Source organism: Papio anubis, chromosome 12 (assembly GCF_008728515.1).
Source record: "Papio anubis isolate 15944 chromosome 12, Panubis1.0, whole genome shotgun sequence".
NCBI classification, from domain to species: domain Eukaryota; kingdom Metazoa; phylum Chordata; class Mammalia; order Primates; family Cercopithecidae; genus Papio; species Papio anubis.
This window is the reverse complement of record NC_044987.1, coordinates 20,518,133-20,536,904: the sequence shown is the minus strand read 5'-3', so window position 1 is coordinate 20,536,904 and position 18,772 is coordinate 20,518,133. Positions and strand designations below refer to the sequence as shown.

At 45.3% G+C, this 18,772-nt stretch overlaps 1 protein-coding gene across 2 annotated transcripts in view; it reads left to right on the top strand.

Annotated features, from left to right (window-relative positions):
* HTR3B (5-hydroxytryptamine receptor 3B) overlaps positions 1-18,220 on the top strand; it is a 41,642-nt gene extending 23,422 nt beyond the window's left edge. For both annotated transcript variants that reach the window (XM_017948967.2, XM_031652925.1), the window contains exons 3-9: positions 3,326-3,370; positions 3,701-3,810; positions 4,237-4,406; positions 4,897-5,054; positions 14,851-15,061; positions 16,478-16,660; positions 17,810-18,220. In XM_017948967.2, coding sequence (XP_017804456.1) covers positions 3,326-3,370; positions 3,701-3,810; positions 4,237-4,406; positions 4,897-5,054; positions 14,851-15,061; positions 16,478-16,660; positions 17,810-18,045 — 1,113 coding nt within the window. In that variant the 3' untranslated portion in view covers positions 18,046-18,220. The remainder of the gene's footprint in view (positions 1-3,325; positions 3,371-3,700; positions 3,811-4,236; positions 4,407-4,896; positions 5,055-14,850; positions 15,062-16,477; positions 16,661-17,809) is intronic.
* Positions 18,221-18,772: the final 552 nt, after the last annotated feature.

Below are 18,772 nucleotides of genomic sequence, written 5' to 3'. Positions count from 1 at the left end.
CCACTATGCCCGGCTAATTTTTGTATTTTTAGTAGAGACGGGGTTTCATGGGCCAGACTGGTCTTGAACTCCTGACCTCAGGTGATCCTCCCACCTCGGCCTCCCAAAGTGCTGGGATTACAAGGCGTGAGCCCCCGCACCCGGCCCTGTTTTCTCGTTTTTGTAAAACTTAATTTAATTAATTTTAAGTTCCAGGATACCTGTGCAGGACATGCAGGTTTGTTACATAGGCAAACATGTGCCATGGTTTCCTGCACCTATCAGTCCATCACCTAGGTATTAAGCCCAGCATGCATTAGCTATTTTTCCTGATGCTCTCCCTCCCCACACCCGGACCCTGACAGGCCGCAGTGTGTGTTGCTGCCCTCCCTGTGTCCCTGTGTTCTCATTGTTCAGCTCCCACTTATGAGTGAGAACATGTGGTGTTTGGTTTCCTCTTTCTATGTTAGTTTGCTGAGGATAATGGCTTCCAGCTCCATCCATGCCTCTGCAAAGGACATGATCTCATTCTTTTTTACGGATGTGTGGTATTCCATCGTATATATGTACCACATTTTCTTTATCCAGTCTATCATTAATGGGCATTTGGGTTGATTCCATGTTTCTGCTATTGTGAACAGTGAAAACTGAAACTCTTTACCCATTCAGTGATAACTTTCCCTTTCTTCACCCCAGCAACTCATTCTATTTTTGGCCTCTATGAATTTCAGTACTCTAGGTACCTCATTTAAGTGGAATCAGGCAGTATTTGTCCTTCTGTGACTGGCTTATTTCACTTAGCATCATGTTCTCAGGGTTCATCCATGTCGTAACGTGTCAGAATTTCCTTCCTTTCTAAGGTTGAATAATATTCCAATTTATGTATAGTCCACATTTTGCTTATCTATTCATTTGTCAGTGGACAGTTGGGCTACTTCTACCCCTTGACTATTGTGAATAATGCTGCTATGAACATGTGTGTATAAATATCTGTCCAAGGCCCTGCTTTCAGTTCTCTTGGGTATGTACTCAGAAGTGGAATTCCTGGATTATATGGTAATTTCATCTTTAACTTTTTAAGAAAGTGCCATACTGTGTTCCACAGCAGCCACACCATTGTACATTTCTACCAACAGTGCACAAGGGTCCCAATTTCTCCCCATTCTCACCAACACTTGTTATTTTCTGCTTTTTAAAAAACAGTAGCTGTTCTAATGAGTGTGAGTTTGTATCTCATTGTGGTTTTGATGATTTGCATTTCCCAAATGATTAGTGATTGTATTAGAAAGTTCAGGCTGCCATAACAAATACCACAGACTAGGTGGCATAAACAACAGAAATTTATTTCTCACAGTTCTGGAGGCTGGGAGTCCAACATCAGGTTCTGGCTGATTTGGTTCTTGGTGAGAGCCCATTTTCTGACTTTCAGATGGTCACCTTTTCACTGTGTACTCACATGGTAGAGAGAGATCTTTCTCTCTTCCTTTTCTTATAAATCCACCAATCCTATGCGATTAGGGTCCTATCCCTATGACATTATTTGACCTTAATTACTCCCTATAAGCCCTGTCTCCAAACATGGACACCTTGGAAGTTAGGGTTTCAACATATGGGTTTTGGGGGGACAGTTTGGCCCATAGCGGTGACCTCAAACATCTTTTAATGTGCTTATTGGTCATTTGTATACCTACTTTAGAGAGATGTCTATTCAAGTCTCTTGCTCATTTTTATTTTTTAGAGATGGAGCCTTGCTCTGTCACCCAGGCTGGAGTGCCATGGCACGATCTCAGCTCACTGCAAGCTCCATCTCCCGGGTTCACTCCATTCTCCTGCCTCAGCCTCCTGAGTAGCTGGGACTACAGGCACCTGCCACCACGCCTGGCTAATTTTTGTATTTTTAGTAGAGACGGGGTTTTGCGGTGTTAGCCAGGATGGTCTCGATCTCCTGACCTCATGATCCATCTGCCTTGACCTCTCAAAGTGCTGGGATTACAGGCGTGAGCCACTGCGCCCAGCCTGCCCATTTTTAAACAGGGCTGCTTGTCTTTTGTTGTCATTGAGTTGTTGGAATGCTTTATATCCTGGATACAAGCCTCTAAGCAGATATGTGACTTGGAAATATTTTCTCTTATTCTGTGGGTTGTCTTTTTCATTTCTTGATAGTGTTCTTTAAAGCACAAAAGTTTTTAATTTTGATGAAGTCTCATTTATTTTTCTTTTGTTGTCATGTCTAAGAAATCATCGCCTAATTCAAAGTCATGAAGATTTACTTACTCCTTTGGTTTCTTTTAAGAGTTTTATAGTTTAAGCTCTTACATTTGGGTGTATGATTCATTTTGAGTTAATGTTTATATACGGTGTGAGATATCCCTTTTTAAAAAATTCCTAAGAACATCAGAGTTTCAGAATGTTCTCTACTAGATTAGATATGAAAAAATTGGTGAGGAGGGTTTTTTTTTTTTTTTTTTTGAGACAGAGTCTCTCTCTGTCACCTAGGCTGGAGTGCAGTGGCACAAACATGGCCCACTGCAATCTTGACCTCCTGGACTCAAGCAATCCTTCCACCTCAGCCTCCCAAGTAGCTGGGACCACTAGTTGTGTGCCACCACACCTGGATAATTTTTAATTTTTTTGTAGAGACAGGGCCTCATTGTGTTGCACAGGCTGGTCTCAAACTCCGGAGCTCAGGCAATCCTCCTGTCTTGGCCTCCAAAAATGTGGGATCACAGGGATGAACCACTGTGCCCAGCCAGGAGGGTTTTTTGAATTGCTGTTTTTGGGGGTCTTTTAAAAATATCATGGACTCACTGCAGACATGGGAAATCACATTTATTATATCATCTAAAATATGTTTCATTTATAATAAGTTCATTCAGTCTGTTTTATAAGCAGAGAAATCCAAACATACGGTAACTTAACAGGAATGGCTGCCAATAACAGTTGAGCTAACACTCATTGAGAGATTATGAATAATATCTTGATTACAAATCAAAGCTTGGTCTCATCTTTTTAGCCCCAAATTACTAAGACTACATAACATTTTTTAGTCTGATTAATGGTAGAGTAGCTAATTAGAGTGGGAAAGAGATTAGCAAATCATTCAAAATGTCAAGGGCAGGCAAAGTGCCGTTTTGTCGTAGATAATATAGTAAAGCTTATAGCAACAGGTGTGTATGATAAGTAAGAACTGAGAATACTTAGGTATTGAAGAGTCTAGGTAATGTTTTTAATGTCAGCATTATTTGGTTAGACTTGATTTTCTTCTTCTGAATTGCCTTACTGCTGAATTGGCCTTTGATTTATTGACATTCTAAGATTTGGTGTGGATTTTATTTTTGCCTTGCAGGATGCAGAGAATCAAATATTAAAGACAAGTGTATGGTACCGGGAGGTAAATAATTATGTTTCCTTCTAAATATACTTCACTCCTGATCTGGATCTGCTGCAAAATATAGTTATTTAAGAAATAGGTATTATCTTTGTATTTCTAGTTCCTTAGATCTGCAGCAGACCTAATTTATTGTAATTCATTTAAGATGTATGGCCCTGGTTTCTGGTTGGGACTACCATCTTTAGCATTCAGATGGGAAGTCCTTTCTCCTAACATATCGAACCAAGAGGCTGATAAGTTGGATTATTAATCCAAATGTCTCTTTAGTTCTTTACTGAGGCAGACATTGCCCCATTTTGATTAAGTTTTCTTTTTGGCTACTCCTAACAGGTCTGGAATGATGAATTTTTATCCTGGAACTCCAGCCTGTTTGATGAGATTAGAGAGATCTCCCTACCTCTAAGTGCTATCTGGGCCCCGGATATCATCATCAATGAGTTGTAAGTGTGCCAGTGTGTATTTCTGTGGGGTTTAGACTCCTTGGCATAGTCAGGCCAGTCGCTGCTTACTTTCAGTCGGTGTTGCTCATTTTTGCTTCTCAAGTTGAAGGGGAGCATATCGTTGGGAGTATTCAGGTTACAAGTGCCATGTGTTGATGTTGTTTAAGATACAGATCTGGTTACTAATGTTGAGGTTACTTATTATGTCTGTGTTGTTATAGCAGCAAATGAGCTAACTTACGAGGCTATCACTGAAAAGCTCATCTTTGCCGGGGTGAATAATCTCACAGAAAATGCGATTGTGTTTTTGCAGGGCTAGGCTGGTCATGGACCTCATGGTCACTACCATCTCCTAATCATCCTGTCTGTATTTTGAAATGACCAACGTCCTCTCTGTGACAACAAGTTCTCTTGTGTTTCGTCTAGCATGGACGTTGAAAGATCCCCCGACCTTCCCTATGTTTATGTGAACTCATCTGGGACCATTGAGAACTCTAAGCCCATCCAGGTGGTCTCCGCATGCAGTTTAGAGACATATGCTTTTCCATTTGATGTCCAGAATTGCAGCCTAACCTTCAAGAGCATTCTGCATACAGGTAAACCATGAGAGATACCCATCAATGCTGGGTTGGTACACGTAGGTGAAATGATATTATATTATCCTTCAGGTCTATTTTATTCTTGCAGATAATTGGCTATTTAAAAATCGGAATCTCTTCTTGCAGTTTTTTGGTTCCTGCTGTAATCCAGACCAAGTATGACGCTGTAGCCCACTGTGGTTGTTTCGGAAACACAGTGTTAAGCCTCTACTGCCATGGATAATATTATAGAAATCGCAGACAAGCTCCATCATTCTACAGAGAGTGTATTCCAAGCCATAAATTCACAGTTGTTTTTTTTTTTTTTTTTTTTTGTGACTAGAAAGATTTTATTCCGCATCCCTACCCCCTAATTCAAATAAGGCCAAGGAGACTGTGCCTATGGGGGCAGGAGAAAGAGGAAGGATTCAAATTGGGAGCTGGAAAAGTGGGTGGATGTTGGCATCTCTTTCTCTCTGGGAAAGTCAATCGTTTCTGTTGTTTGCAGTGGAAGACGTAGACCTGGCCTTTCTGAGGAGCCCCGAAGACATTAAGCGTGACAAAAAGGTGTTTTTGAATGACAGTGAGTGGGAACTTCTATCTGTGTCCTCTGCATACAGCATCCTGCAGAGCAGCGCTGGAGGATTTGCACAGATTCAGTTTAATGTAGGTTCTTTACTACCTGTCCCTATTGCCTGCTTCTCCACAGCCTTTGGCCTTCTCTCTTGGGCCAAGGAATTTCTGCTCTATTGCATGTTCTCATTCATGATCACCCAAGAACAGGGACTTCAGCGGGCTCTGAGCATCCACTCACATTCCAGCATTTCACAGAACAGAGGTTCAGTGGGAGATGCTGGGCCCCTCCAGAAGATAACAGACACCAGAGGCCTGAAGCATGCCCTGCACCAGGAATCCTCCAATCTTTCCACACATACTCACATTATGGCTTCTAATTGCTACTCAGAAAAAACCCAGACAAACCCACACACAACAACAACAACAAATTGGGAAGACTTTCTCATCAACATTATTGTCCTGTTTTTTTTATTGAGTAAATTATCGACTAATTCCAGATGCAGATGCATAATATGAAAATATTATTAACTTGAATATCTTACGGGATTAGCCAATAAGACCCACAGAGACCACTGGTAGCTTCTGGATCAGAGGGAACAATTAACCCCTCAAAATTATGATGGGAACCCACACTCCTCCAAGGCATCCCTGGAAATGCCCTTGGCTGCATTGTTCATAGCGAAATTTGTCCGCCATGAAACTGGGGGATGGTGGGATACAGGACAGTGAAGCCTGCTGATTTGTACTCCAGAGGCAGCCATTCTCCTTTCTTTGGCCCCCTGGGAAACTGTTTTGACATGTGGTCTGCAGCAATTTCACACAACTGGTAAACTACATCATTAGTATTCAGCAGTGCATTCTTCTTTTCTGCAGAAAGTCAGCTAGTGGTGGTGGTAGTGAGGGGATGGTGGTCCTTCATGCCAAGTAATGGATTCGGTTGAAAAATAGAAACCACAGGCGGGTCAGGACCGTACTCAAGATGAATTATCCTAAAAACATACCTTTGGAATAAGAAGAAAAATTTAGACTAGACTAAGGTGCTCTGGTACAATGGATATGCTAAGGGGTGGTGATGAAATAAACTATCATTCACCTAGTGCAGTGGCTCATGCCTGTAATCCCAGAACTTTGGGAGGCCAAGGCGGGTGGATCATTTGAGGTCAGGAGTTCCAGCTAGTCTGGCCAACATGGCATAACCCCATCTTTACTAAAAATACCAAAACTTGCTGGGCGTAGTGGTGTGTACCTGTAATCCCAGCTACTCAGGAGGCTGAGGCATGAGAATCGCTTGAACCCGGGAGGTGAAGGTTGCAGTGGGCCAAGATCATACCACTGCACTCCAGCCTGGGTGACAGAGGGAGACTCTGTCAAAAAAACAAAGGAAGGAAGGAAGGAAGGAAGAAAAGAAGGAAGGAAGGAGAGAAAGAAAGAAAGAAAGAAAGAAAGAAAGAAAGAAAGGAAGGAAGGAAGGAAGGAAGTAAAGAAGGAAGGAAGGAAGGAAGGAAGGAAGGAACTATTACTGAGGTTACAGGTATCCTTCAATCGGTTAAAGGTGTACACAGCTTTCCAGCAAAGCTCTTGTTAAATCTGGGCCTCTTAGACACAGCTGTGGTTTGAACCTGACTGATGTATAATGCTGGCTAGCAGCTAATCGCAACTCATACCCTCCTGATGGTGGGCTTTGGGTTCTTGCCTAGAATTCTGCTCGGTTTTAAGCAAAGCTTGCAATGTGGGCTGTTTGTCCACTTTTCTTGTGAGGAAAAGGGAAGGAAAGCAAGCAAGTTTTTTTTTTCCCTTTTTAAAATTTCAATGAGTTTCTTGGCTAAGAGTAAACACCTCATTAATTTTAAAGATATCAGCCCGCAAACATTATTAATGCAGCCCGAATAATGGAGAGCATTAAAGGGAAATGTGAAGGAGTAGCACATGCAAGGTGGAACATAGTCACCTACCAAGCGCTCCTGAGAACACTGCACACACCATTACCTACACTGCACGGAGGAGACAAACACAGGCAAGAGATGGGGCAGGTAAACAAGGCGTGAGCTTGCATGCACAGGCACACATGTGCATACCCACACACTCTCTCTTCATAGAGCAGCTATTATTTGTAGTTACATGTCACCCTCCTTCACCCTAAATGTTAATTCGTCAACAGTAGCTGAAGGTTTTCTATATACTATCTCCATTTTAATTATGATGAACAGAGACAGTGAGAAGATTGTTTAATGGAGGGGAGGCTTCCCTGGATCTCAGAGCAATGGTCCAGTTCCTCTGCTCTCCTCACTACCATGCTTCCCCCTGGGTACGTGTTGAAGTGGAAGTGTGCTGGAGGCAGGTGCAATTTAATTTCATGCTCTTGGAACTTTTCCATGGGTCCTTCTGCCCTGGGGGTAGATGTGGGTTATCTAGCAGGGCTGGCTTCCACCCTGGTCCTCAGGAGCAGAGTAGGGAGAGAATCCTGAGTAGAGTCACAGATCATATTTGGCGGGGCAGGAAGCCAGACTCAGGAGCAATTCTGCAGCTTCAGAAAGACTAAAAGTGGATTCAGTGACGATCAGTTTTCTGCCTGCCAACCCCGCGCAGCCTCCATGCATTTCTGCTCTGTGCACGGCGCCTAGGCTCATTCTCTTACTCCATACCGGACATCCCACTCTGAATTTAGCAACCAAGGCACCTGGGTTTCCTCCAACAGCCATTGGCCAGTGATGTGAAATTCAGAGCCTGATTCTATTATGCCAACACTGGGCCTGCCAGGGTCCTGACAGCAAAGGACCATCTCCTCTTAATCTACTTGCCGGCTGTGTCTCAGTCCAGGCTGCTCAGCAGGAGGTTGGGGACAGGTAGGGAAGGCAGGAGAAGCAATAATCTATTCTAAATTCATCCTTACCCTTGGCCTGAGGTACACTGCTGCCATTTATCCTAAATCAAGTGCTCCGGATGCCCTATGAGTTTCAGCTAATGTGCAATCATAGCTGCTGACTCTGGGACACAAATTGTTTATCAGAGGACACCACGGATGCTTTGGAGTCGGGCTACGTTCCACAGGGGGCCCAGAGCACAGGCACTTCTCCCTACAAAGATGTCTGTGCACAGCCTGGGACCCGGTCCAGCAGCCATGGGAGGGGAGGTTTCCTCCAATATCTTATTGGAGGTGCTGGTTCCCAGAAACAGCAGGGTGAGCATTTGATTTTGCATGGCAGTGGTTTTTTTTTTCTTTAAAGAATGAGGGTAGAAGTGGGAGGAGGTAGGAATACAATTTAGGAACTCGTGTTGGATGGAAAAGGGTGGACAGCTGTGGAAACTAAACCGAGCCCAACCACAGATATCCTCACACCAAGTAAAGTGTTTATTTGGGCAGGAATTGGGGTGCCCACAGGGTGTCCTAGAAAATGCAAAGGGGCATTTGGGAAAGAAATGCCTTTATCCTCTTTTTCTGTTATAATATTTTTCTAGATTAGGTGGAGTAACTTTGTTGAGACACTTATTGAATGCAGCTCATAAACTTGATAGAAGATAAGATCCCTCTAAGTGCCAGCAGATAATACGAGAGAGAGAGAGAATTTAGAGCCCCAGATATCCTTTCTGGGTCACTCAAGTGATTTGGGACTCACGGACTGACTTTCTGCTCATCCAGTGCAACCCATAGTCTAGATCCAAGAAGCTCTGATTCTGGTGCTTAAATGGCAGCAACTTTCCTGTTCTTTCTGAGTTGGGAATGCTGGGAGGGGCTTTGGAGAGGAGGAAAATGGGCTTCTGTATGAAGCGGAGTCTGGGCGTCAAAATTCCAACTATGTCATAAAGACGGTCATGCAAAATTGAGTACTGGTGGGGTCTACCATCAAGGAGGCAATTAGAGGCTAACCTTGGGGCCTATTCCATCTCCAAGGAGCTCTCCACACACACATTCTGAATTAGATTGATCTCTTTCATTAACATCAATAGGCTCCAAATACCTTTGTGTACTTATTATTACCTGGCTTTAATGGATAATGAAATTGTGGCATAATATTGCTAACACCTGAAGGGTGTCTAATGGGGAACATGGACTGAAACTAAAGTGCTTTTTCTTCCCTTTCTGTGGAATTTAAAGGCACCAGCTCCTTTAGTCCATTAGAAATGATGGGCTATGGGTAGGGGCAGTTTTGCAGAGAGCAGTGTCTCACTGAGCAGGTGACATGCCTTCTACTTAGCAGAAGCAGGAGTCACTGCTTCTTGCATGATCTGCAGAGAGGTCACCCTCAGAAAGACTGATCTCAAGAGGATAGCTCCCATTCGGGCTAACTCCACATTTCCATTATATTGGAAGTAAAAGTAGCACTACTACCAGACTGCAATACAATTCCACGAACATCTTTCGGGTTCTCACCATGTGCCAGGCTCCATGGTGAACACTTAGGGCATAATGATGAATAAATGAAGGTTCCTGACATCTATCACAGATCCCCAAAATCTTCCCAGGGAGACACAATAGCAATAACCACAAAGCTGAGCCCTTACTCTATGCCAAGCACCATTTTAAGAGTTTGTATCTATAATCCTCACATCCCTAGGAGATGGGTGCTCCAAGTATCTGCATTTTTACAAATAAATGAATTGAGGTGCAGAGAAGTTAAGTAACTTACAGGAGGCTGCAAAGTGACTGGTGGAGCCTGGACTTGAACCCAGGCAACTTGACTCCAGAAACTATGTGCCTAATCCTATATCATGCTGACACACAACTAAAGGCAGAGCAGTATATTCCGGTCCATTCTTTGCCATTCGCCCACTGTGCATTACTTGGTAAGTCACGTGTATTAGTGTCACGAGGTTGCCATAACAAAGTAGCCCAAATTGGGTGACTCAAAACAACAGAAATTCATCTTCTTGCAGTTCTGCAGGCTATAAATCTGAAATCAAGATTTGGGCAGGGCTGGTTCCTTGTGGGCGTTCTGAGGGAGAAGCTGCACCTTGCCTCTCCTCTGGCCCTTGGTGGTTGCCAGGAACCGGTGGTGTTCCTTGGCTGGCAGATGCATTGCTCCCATCTCTGCCTCCATCTTCACATGGCCTTCTCCACGTGTGTCTCTTCTCTTTTTATCAGAACTCCAGTCACATTGGATTGAGGGCCCACTCTACTCTGGTATGACCTCATCCTGCTCTAGTACATCTCCAATGATCTCATTTCCAAATAAGGCTACATTCTGAGGTTCCAGGAAAGACATGAATTCTTGGGGGCCCTTTTCAACCTAGTAGAGTCTGCAACCCAAAATCCACTTCTGCTCCACGTACAAATACATTCAGCCCCATCCCAACATCCCCCAAAGTTTAACCCAGCATCCTTCCAGTGTCAACTCTAAGTCCAAAATATCATCTAGATATAAACTCAAAAAGTCCCAAATCTCATTGTTTAAATGATCTAAAGCAGGTATGGACCCTGACTATGGTCCATTCTGGGGCAAATTTTCTCTCCCGCAACAGACTCAGGAAACAATCACCAGAATCTGCTTCCTGATCCTACAAGATGGGATAAGGGCAGGGAACTGTCTTATTAATGGTACTAACTTCAGTATTTAGGATAGTACCAGACAACCTGTTCATGCTCAATTAATGTTTATTGAACAAAGGAATAAAGGGCTCTGATTATCCAATGGAGATAATAAAAACAAAAAAATTTCTGAAAACTAGAGTTTCTTTAGGCTGCACTGGGTTTGCAGGGAAAATTGGTCTAGTCCTGGCGCTGTGGCTCAGCTTGTAATCCCAGCACTTTGGGAGGATGAGGCAGGTGGATCACCTGAAGTCAGGAGTTCGAGACCAGCCTGGCCAACATAGCGAAACCCTGTCTCTACTAAAAATATAAAAATTAGCTGGGCGTGGTGGTGGGCACCTGTAATCCCAGCTACGCAGGAGACTGAGGCAGGAGAATCGCTTGAACCTGGGAGGCGGAGGTTGCAGTGAGTTGAGATTGTGTCATTGTACTCCAGCCTGGGCAACAAGAGCGAAACTGTGCCTAAAAAAAAAAAAAATTAGTCCATAGGCAACATTGCCACCTAAATCAACCACAAGAAAAATGTGGGTTCTTTCTTCTGGAAGAAAACCAAAAACTGAAACTATATGTACTATTTTGTGTGTCTTAGAAATGTGAACATCTTTCCTAAAGGTAGGAGAATGGATGAGGTGGTTTTGGAAGGTCTATCTAGCTTTACGATTCTATAAGCCAAACAAAGATGAGACATGTCTTTGCTTTATGTTACAGCAGAAGCTAATTGTCCACCCTTGTCCCTGTGTCTTTTCCCTCTGCCTTCATTTACTGTTGACATCCAGTGAGGACTATCTTTCTGACAGGGTCAGCTAATAATATGCAGGGCTTAGTGAAAAATGAAAATGCAGGACCCCTTATTCAAACATTATTAAGAATTTCAAAATAGCACCAGTAGAGCACTAAACCAAGTGCAGGACCCTTTCAAGAGCAGGCTCTGTGTGACTACACGGGCTCCATATCCGCAAAGCCCGCCTACCTCCTAACCTCTTAGCTCTTTCCACAGCTCTCCCTCAGATGATTTCTCGGGGAACACATAGTCTGATAAACCTGCACTTTCTTGGAAATCAGGGACCTTGAGGGGCCACACCATCCATCTCTGGTTCTGTCCCAGACATAGATTTACTGTTGTGTCAGCCTCTGGGTGGAGAGGTGTCATCTCAGCTTGTTTTCTTTACATAGGGACTTTCTGTAGAGAGCACAGCTGCTCATCTCAGTTGTACCCAAGATATTTTCAAGGCAAAAGTAAACTGCTTTTTGAAATAGGAGGAAATCAAGGCATGGAGGGGTTGACTACATCATCCAGGAGGACTTAAACTAGCCCATGTAGACACCTGGAATCAAGGGGCTCAGGAACTCTGTCCCCTTGATTTTTTTTTTTTTTTTTTTTGAGACAGAGTCTCACTCTGTTGCCCAGGCTGGAGGACAATGGTGCGATCTCGGCTCACTGCAAGCTCCACCTCTTGAGTTCAAGCGATTCTCCTGCCTCAGCCTCCTGAGTAGCTGGGACTACAGGCACACGCCACCATACCTGGCTGATTGTTGTACTTTTAGCAGAGAGGGGGTTTGACTATGTTGGTCAGGCTGGTCTCAAACTCCTGACCTCAAGTGATCCACCCGCCTCGGCCTCCCAAAGTGCTAGGATTACAGGTCTGAGCCACCACACCTGGCCTGTCCCCTTGATTTTGAGTCTGGGCTTTTTTCTGCTTAACCAACATGCCTTCTTGTACTTTGCTTATATTTTTCTTCCCCTTTGTGTAGTATCTGCCAAGTCGCTAGGGAGTGTTCCCATTTCTACCCTCCAGAGTCAGCAGGCATGGTCACCCCCTCACCCTGACACCACAAGGCTAGATCACCAACAGCCCAGACTGGGTCACAACATAAAACACCCATGGACTCTGGCCACTTGACTCCCTTTTTCCTGCCCCCACCTAACCACAGCCATCTCAGTCACTGCATGATGACAGGAGCTAGAGGGGTGCAGGCTGATGACAGTTAATTTTGTTGTTGCTTCCCTTGTTGACTGCACTTTGGTAGAAATGTGTTTTAACCAAATTATTGCAAAGCAGTGAGTGACGCTCCGGTTTAGGCTTTTGCAGCCAATTATGGCTTAATGCGAATGACAACAGCCAGACGACAATATGCCAAACAACTCTGGCTTGCCAAGCTCCACAGAGTCAGGATATGCTCCCAGACCCAATGGCTGGAGAGCCCCCACTCTTATCAGCAAGGCGATGTTTCATCTCCCCCAGTCAAGCTCTTCCCCCAGCACCTCCTGCTGCATCGCTGGTCTCTGCACTTCATCTCTTCCCTGAGCTCATTTCTTTGTGACACTCTTCTCCGGTGGGAGATGGGGATGAAGGATAAGAACCCTGTACTCAACTCAGAGAGGTTGAGTCAGGTCAAGAGTTGTAGCTATCCTGTCCTGGGAAAAAGCACTGGGCTAGGAATCAGAAGATATGGGGGCACATCCTGGCTCTGTCCCTTACTCAACTTACCCACTTCAGGGGGCTCAGTTTTCCTTTTGAAAATCTATAAAATGGAGGCTATTACCTACCAAGTTTGCAGTGAGGATTAAATAAATCACACCATATGTGTGAAAGTGTCCAGCACACTATCTGACACATATTGAGCAGTTCATTGTTTGGTGAATCAGAGAAATGGGATATTTCAAATGTTATTTTTGTCCAAATCCAACAGCAAAGGGCCCAGAATACTCATTTGTTTCATAAACATTTATTGAATGCCCACTATAAGATAGGTCTTATTTTTGGCCCCTTGGGGGATTATCATTACCCCAGAGATGGGATGAGATGAGAGTCCAGGCCGTAGTGGGGAAGCAGCCCTGCCATTCACCCGTTTCTCTTTACGAAGGATGAGAATAGAGTATGTGCTTATTAAAGACACTGCCCATCATCATTTCAAAGAAGTGAGGTATAAAAATTGGCAACAATATTAGTAATTTTATGAGACTCAAATTCCAAGCTACAAGAGCAGCTCTGTGTGGCCAGCACGGTGCAGGCCAGCAGGACAGCTTCAGGCGGCCTCCACTGAGACCCACTCCTCCACCCCCTGCATCTGTACTCCTGGAGACAGAGCTGTGGCTTGCAAAGATGGGACCACTGGTCATGTTTGGCCAGTGGGGAGAGGGAGTGGGCAGGGGAAGCAGTGGCGGGAGATGGGAGGAGGGCTGAGTGGGGGTACTTAGCTCTCCATTTCTGCCAACACCAGTGGAGTCAACACCAGGCAGACTAAGAGAAAACCACAGGTCCTGTCTGGCAGCCTCTGCACAGCTTTCTCTTCAGGTCTGGTCACCACGCCAGCCCTTGGCTCCTTCAGGCCTAAGGGTGGTAACAGCTCACCCAGTCCCCCAAAAGCCCTGGGGTCTGCCCTGCGTCTTGTGGTTTCCCTATAGCCTGCTCACACCTTGCAGATAGTCTCGTTATTGAGCCCTCTTCAAACTTCCAAATTTAATTGTGCAAGGTTTCTCGCCCAGAATGATAGACACACAGGTGGTAAGGAGCTCAGAATCCAAGGAAGGAGATATATTAGACCAAAAAGTAATATAATAGGCCAGGCACGGTGGCTCACACCTGTAATCCCAGCACTTTGGGAGGCCGAGGCAGGGGGATCACCTGAGGTCAGGAGTTCGAGACCAGCCTGGTCAACATGGTGAAACCCTGTCTCTACTAAAAATACAAAAAATAAGCCAGGCGTGGTTGTGCACACCTGTAGTCCCAGCTACACGAGAGGCTGAGGCAGGATAATTGCTTGAGCCTGGGAGGTGGAGGTTGAGCTGAGATCGCGCCACTGCACTCCAGCCTAGGCAACAAGAGTGAAACTTCGTCACACACACACACACACACGCACACACAAAGTAATACAATATATTGCATAATAAATGGTTTCAGAAGGAAGATTTTAGTTTCAAAACAGTTTCTCACTTACCAGCTGTGTAAATTTAAACAAGGAATCCAACCTCTTTGAAACTCAGTTTCCTTGTTTGTAAAATGAAGTTAATGATACCCAGCCTTTAAAGTTGTGAAGATTGAATAAGTTAAGTTTATGAGCCACTGAGTCTGGTGCCTGGCACACAGCAAGTGGTAAGTAAATGCTAGCTACTGCTTCTTATTATAACTGTTAATACTATTAATAGTATTAATATTAGCTCTTTGTAAAATTTAAAGGATTTTTTTCTCTTTTCTAAACCAAAAAGTAACCTGAAACATATTTCTAAGATAAGTTACACAGACTTTTTCACATGATGCAAAAATGTTGGGACTTTGGGGAGCATTCCTGGCTGTGAATTTGGCCAAATCTGAGTCTGTTGGCCTAGACCCTCTTTTCATCAGATCGCTTGTTCCTGGCCAGGTGGTGATGCGCAGACACCCCCTGGTCTATGTCGTGAGTCTGCTGATTCCTAGCATCTTTCTCATGCTGGTGGACCTGGGGAGCTTCTACATGCCACCCAACTGCCAAGCCAGGATTGTGTTCAAGACCAGTGTGCTGGTGGGCTACACCGTCTTCAGGGTCAACATGTCCAACCAGGTGCCACGGAGTGTAGGGAGCACCCCTCTGATTGGTAAGCAGCCTCGGGGTCACTGGACACTCATCTTACCTGACCCCTGTGAAAGATCTGATGCTGGCCAGGCATGGTGGCTCACGCCCGTAATATCAGCACTTGAGGAGGCCAAGGCAGGAGGATCACTTCAGTTCAGGAATTCAAGACCAGCCTAGGCAACATAGTGAGACCTTATCTCTACCAAAAATTTTAAAAATCAACAGGGCATTCAGTGCATACTCACTACAGCCTCCACCTCCTGGGCTCAAGTGATTCTCCTGCCTCAGTCTCCCGCGTAGCTGGGATTATAGGTGCACACCACTACACCCGGCTAATTTTTTGTATTTTTAGTAGAGACAGGGTTTCACCATGTTGACCAGGCTGGTCTTGAACTCCTGACCTCAGGTGATCCACCCACCTTGGCCTTCCAGAGTCCTGGGATTACAGGCATGAGCCCACCGTGCCTGGCCTGTTTGGTTTTATCCTCAGTTTCAACCAATTACTCAAAGTGACTGAGTCATTGATTTCAGCGATTCAGGAACCTGAGGCAGGAGGATTGCTTGAGTTTAAAAGTTTGAGTCTGCAGTAAGCTATGATCCCACTACTGCACTCCAGCCTGGGTGACAGCAAGAAGGGAAGGGAAGGAGAGGGGAGGGGAGGGGAGAAAAAGAGAGAAAAAGAAAGAGAGAAAGAGAGAAAAGAAGGAAAGGAAGGAAGAAGGAAAGAAGGAAGGAAGGAAGGAAAAAAAAAAACAAGCCAGATGCATTGGCTCACACCCATAATCACAACACTTTGGGAGACTGAGGTGAGAGCATTGCTTGAGCCCAAGAGTTCAAGACAACATAGTGAGGCCTTGTCTCTCTCTCTCTCTCTTTTTTTTTTGAGATGGAGTCTTGCTTTGTCTCCAGGCTGGAGTGCAGTGGCGTGATCTCCGCTCCCTGCAACCTCCGCCTCCTGGGTTCAAGCGATTCCCCTGCCTCAGCCTCCGGAGTAGCTGGGACTACAGGCGCCCGCCACCATGCCCGTTTAATTGTTTGTATTTTAGTAGAGACGGGGTTTCACTGTGATGACCAGGATGGTCTTGATCTCCTGACCTTGTGATCCACCCAAAGTGGATCACAAAGTCTCAGCCTCCCAAAGTGTTGGGATTACAGGCGTGAGCCACCACATCTGGCCGTGAGGCCTTGTCTCTACAAAAAAAAAAAAAAAAAAAAAAAAAATTTGCCTGGTGTGGTGGTGTATGCCTGTAGTCCCAGCTTTTCAGGAGGCTGAGGAGAGAATCACTTCAGCCCAATAGGTTAAGGCTACAGTGAGCCATGATTGCACCACTGCACTCCAGCTTGGGCAATAGAGCAAGACCCTGTCCCTAAAGAAAAAAAAAATCTGATGCTGCATTTCAGACTGGAGGCTAACTGCACCTCTTCTGGCTTCTCTCAGGTCACTTCTTCAGCATCTGCATGGCCTTCTTGGTTCTCAGCTTAGCTAAGTCCATCGTGTTGGTCAAATTCCTCCACGATGAGCGGCGTGGTGGACAGCAGCAGCCCTTCTTGTGCCTTCGAGGGAACACCGATGCTGACAGGCCTAGAGTGGAACCCAGGGCCCAGCGTGCTCTGATAACAGGTGTGTGAGAAGCCTTGTGCTTCTCCCCTGTCTGGATTGATCACCTTAAAAATTCATTCCCGTTGGTGATGTACTGGGTATTGTGTTGGCTTATGTGAAAAATCTAAAACAACTGCTTCTTAACCTGGGTGTGGCATTTTATATTATCTCTCTGGAGACTGAAGGCGGCCTCCTTCTGGCTTTCTAGAAAGTCTCATTTTGTTGTTTTTTGGTTTGTTTTGGTTTGGTTTTTTGAGACAGGGTTTTGCCATGTTGCCCAGGCTGGTCTCGAACTCCTAGGTTCAGGCGATCTTCCCTCCTTTGCACCCCAAAGTGCTGAGATTGCAGGTGTGAGCCACAGCGCTCAGCTGAAAGTCTAATTTTGGCTTGAAGTTCAGGCCCTCAGTTATTCTTTGTTTGTTTTAACAGAGTCTCACTCTGTCGCCCAGACTTGACTGCAATGGCACAATCTTGGCTCACGGCAGCCTCTGCCTTCCAGGCTCAAGCTATTCTCCTGCCTCAGCCTCCCAAGTAGCTGGGACTACAGGCGTGTGCCACCATGCCTGGCTAATTTTTGTATTTTTAGTAGAGACAGGGTTTTACCATGTTGACCAGGCTGGTCTTGAACTCCTGACCTCAGGTGATCTGCCCACCTTGGCCTCCCAGAGTGCTGGGATTACAGGCATGAGCCCACCGTGCCTGACCTGTTTGTTAGTTTTTATCCCCAGTTTTAACCAATTACCCAAAGTGACTGAGTCATTGATTTCAGAATAGGAAAGTGCTGGCATACACATGCACACATGCATACATGGAGCTTGTGTACATTTAGGTTCTAGTTGCTTAACGTGAACAAGTATAAGAATCATCCCAGCCCCTAAAGCTCCTACTGAGTCCATTTAGGCTGACCTCTAGCTCAGAAAATCTCCTGAACGGATCCAGCACACATACACCCTGCTTACATAATACAGCTCTGATGTGTTCTCCGAGGCTTCCTGCAGTACAATCTTGCCTCCCCTAATCGGGTGGGGAGAGTACCCAACCCAAACACAACCCACTGCTCAGTTTCACCCACAACTGTCCTTGAAGGATGAGGCCATCAGCTTCAAGAGAAAGTCCAGGTGGATCTTGGTAGTCCCTGGCTCACCCAGGGTGTTTTCCTCCATCATGCAGAGTCCTCGTTCTATGGAGAGCACCTGGCCCAGCCAGGAACCCTGAAGGAAATCTGGTCGCAGCTTCAATGTATCAGCAACTACCTCCAAACTCAGGACCAGACAGACCAACAGGAGGCAGAGTGGCTGGTCCTCCTGTCCCGCTTTGACCGACTGCTCTTCCGAAGCTACCTTTTCATGCTGGGGCTCTACACCATTACTCTGTGCTCCCTCTGGGCACTGTGGGGTGGCGTGTGAAGACTGAAGTGTTCTGATCTCAATAATTGTGCTGGCATTTAAGAGAGAGAAGAGGGGGAATAACAGTGGGTTAAAAAGCTTTCTGGGTCGGGTGTGGTGGCTCTTGCCTATAGTCCCAATGCTTTGGGAGGCCATGGCAGGAGGATTGCTTGAGCCCAGGAGTTTGAGACCAGCTGGGGCAACATAGTGAGACCCCATCTCTACCAATAAATAAATAAATGGATAGATAGCTGGGCATAGTGGCTCATGCCTGTACTCTCAGCTACTTGGGAGGTTGAGGTGGGATTTGGGAGGCCACGGCAGGAGGATTGCTTGAGCCCAGGAGTTCAAGACCACCTGGGGCAACATAGTGAGACCCCATCTCTACCAATAAATAAATAAATAATTAAATAGATAGATAGCTGGGCGTAGTGGTTCATGCCTGTACTCTCAACTACTTGGGAGGTTGAGGTGGGAGGATTGCTTGAGCCCAGGACTTCAAGGCTGCAGTGAGCCATGATTGCACCACTGCACTCCAGCGCGGGCAACAGAGCAAGACTCTGTCTCAAAAAAAATAAATAAATAAAAGGCTTTCTGCCTTCATTGCCTTTCCACTGAGTCCAGGTTCATACACCTAATAGTCTGCTGTGTGAGCCAAGAATCATATGTTCATGAAAATGTATAAACAGTATGAGTGTACAGTAAAAAAGTTAACTTTCCTTCTTATCCCAGTCCACTCACCCAGAGT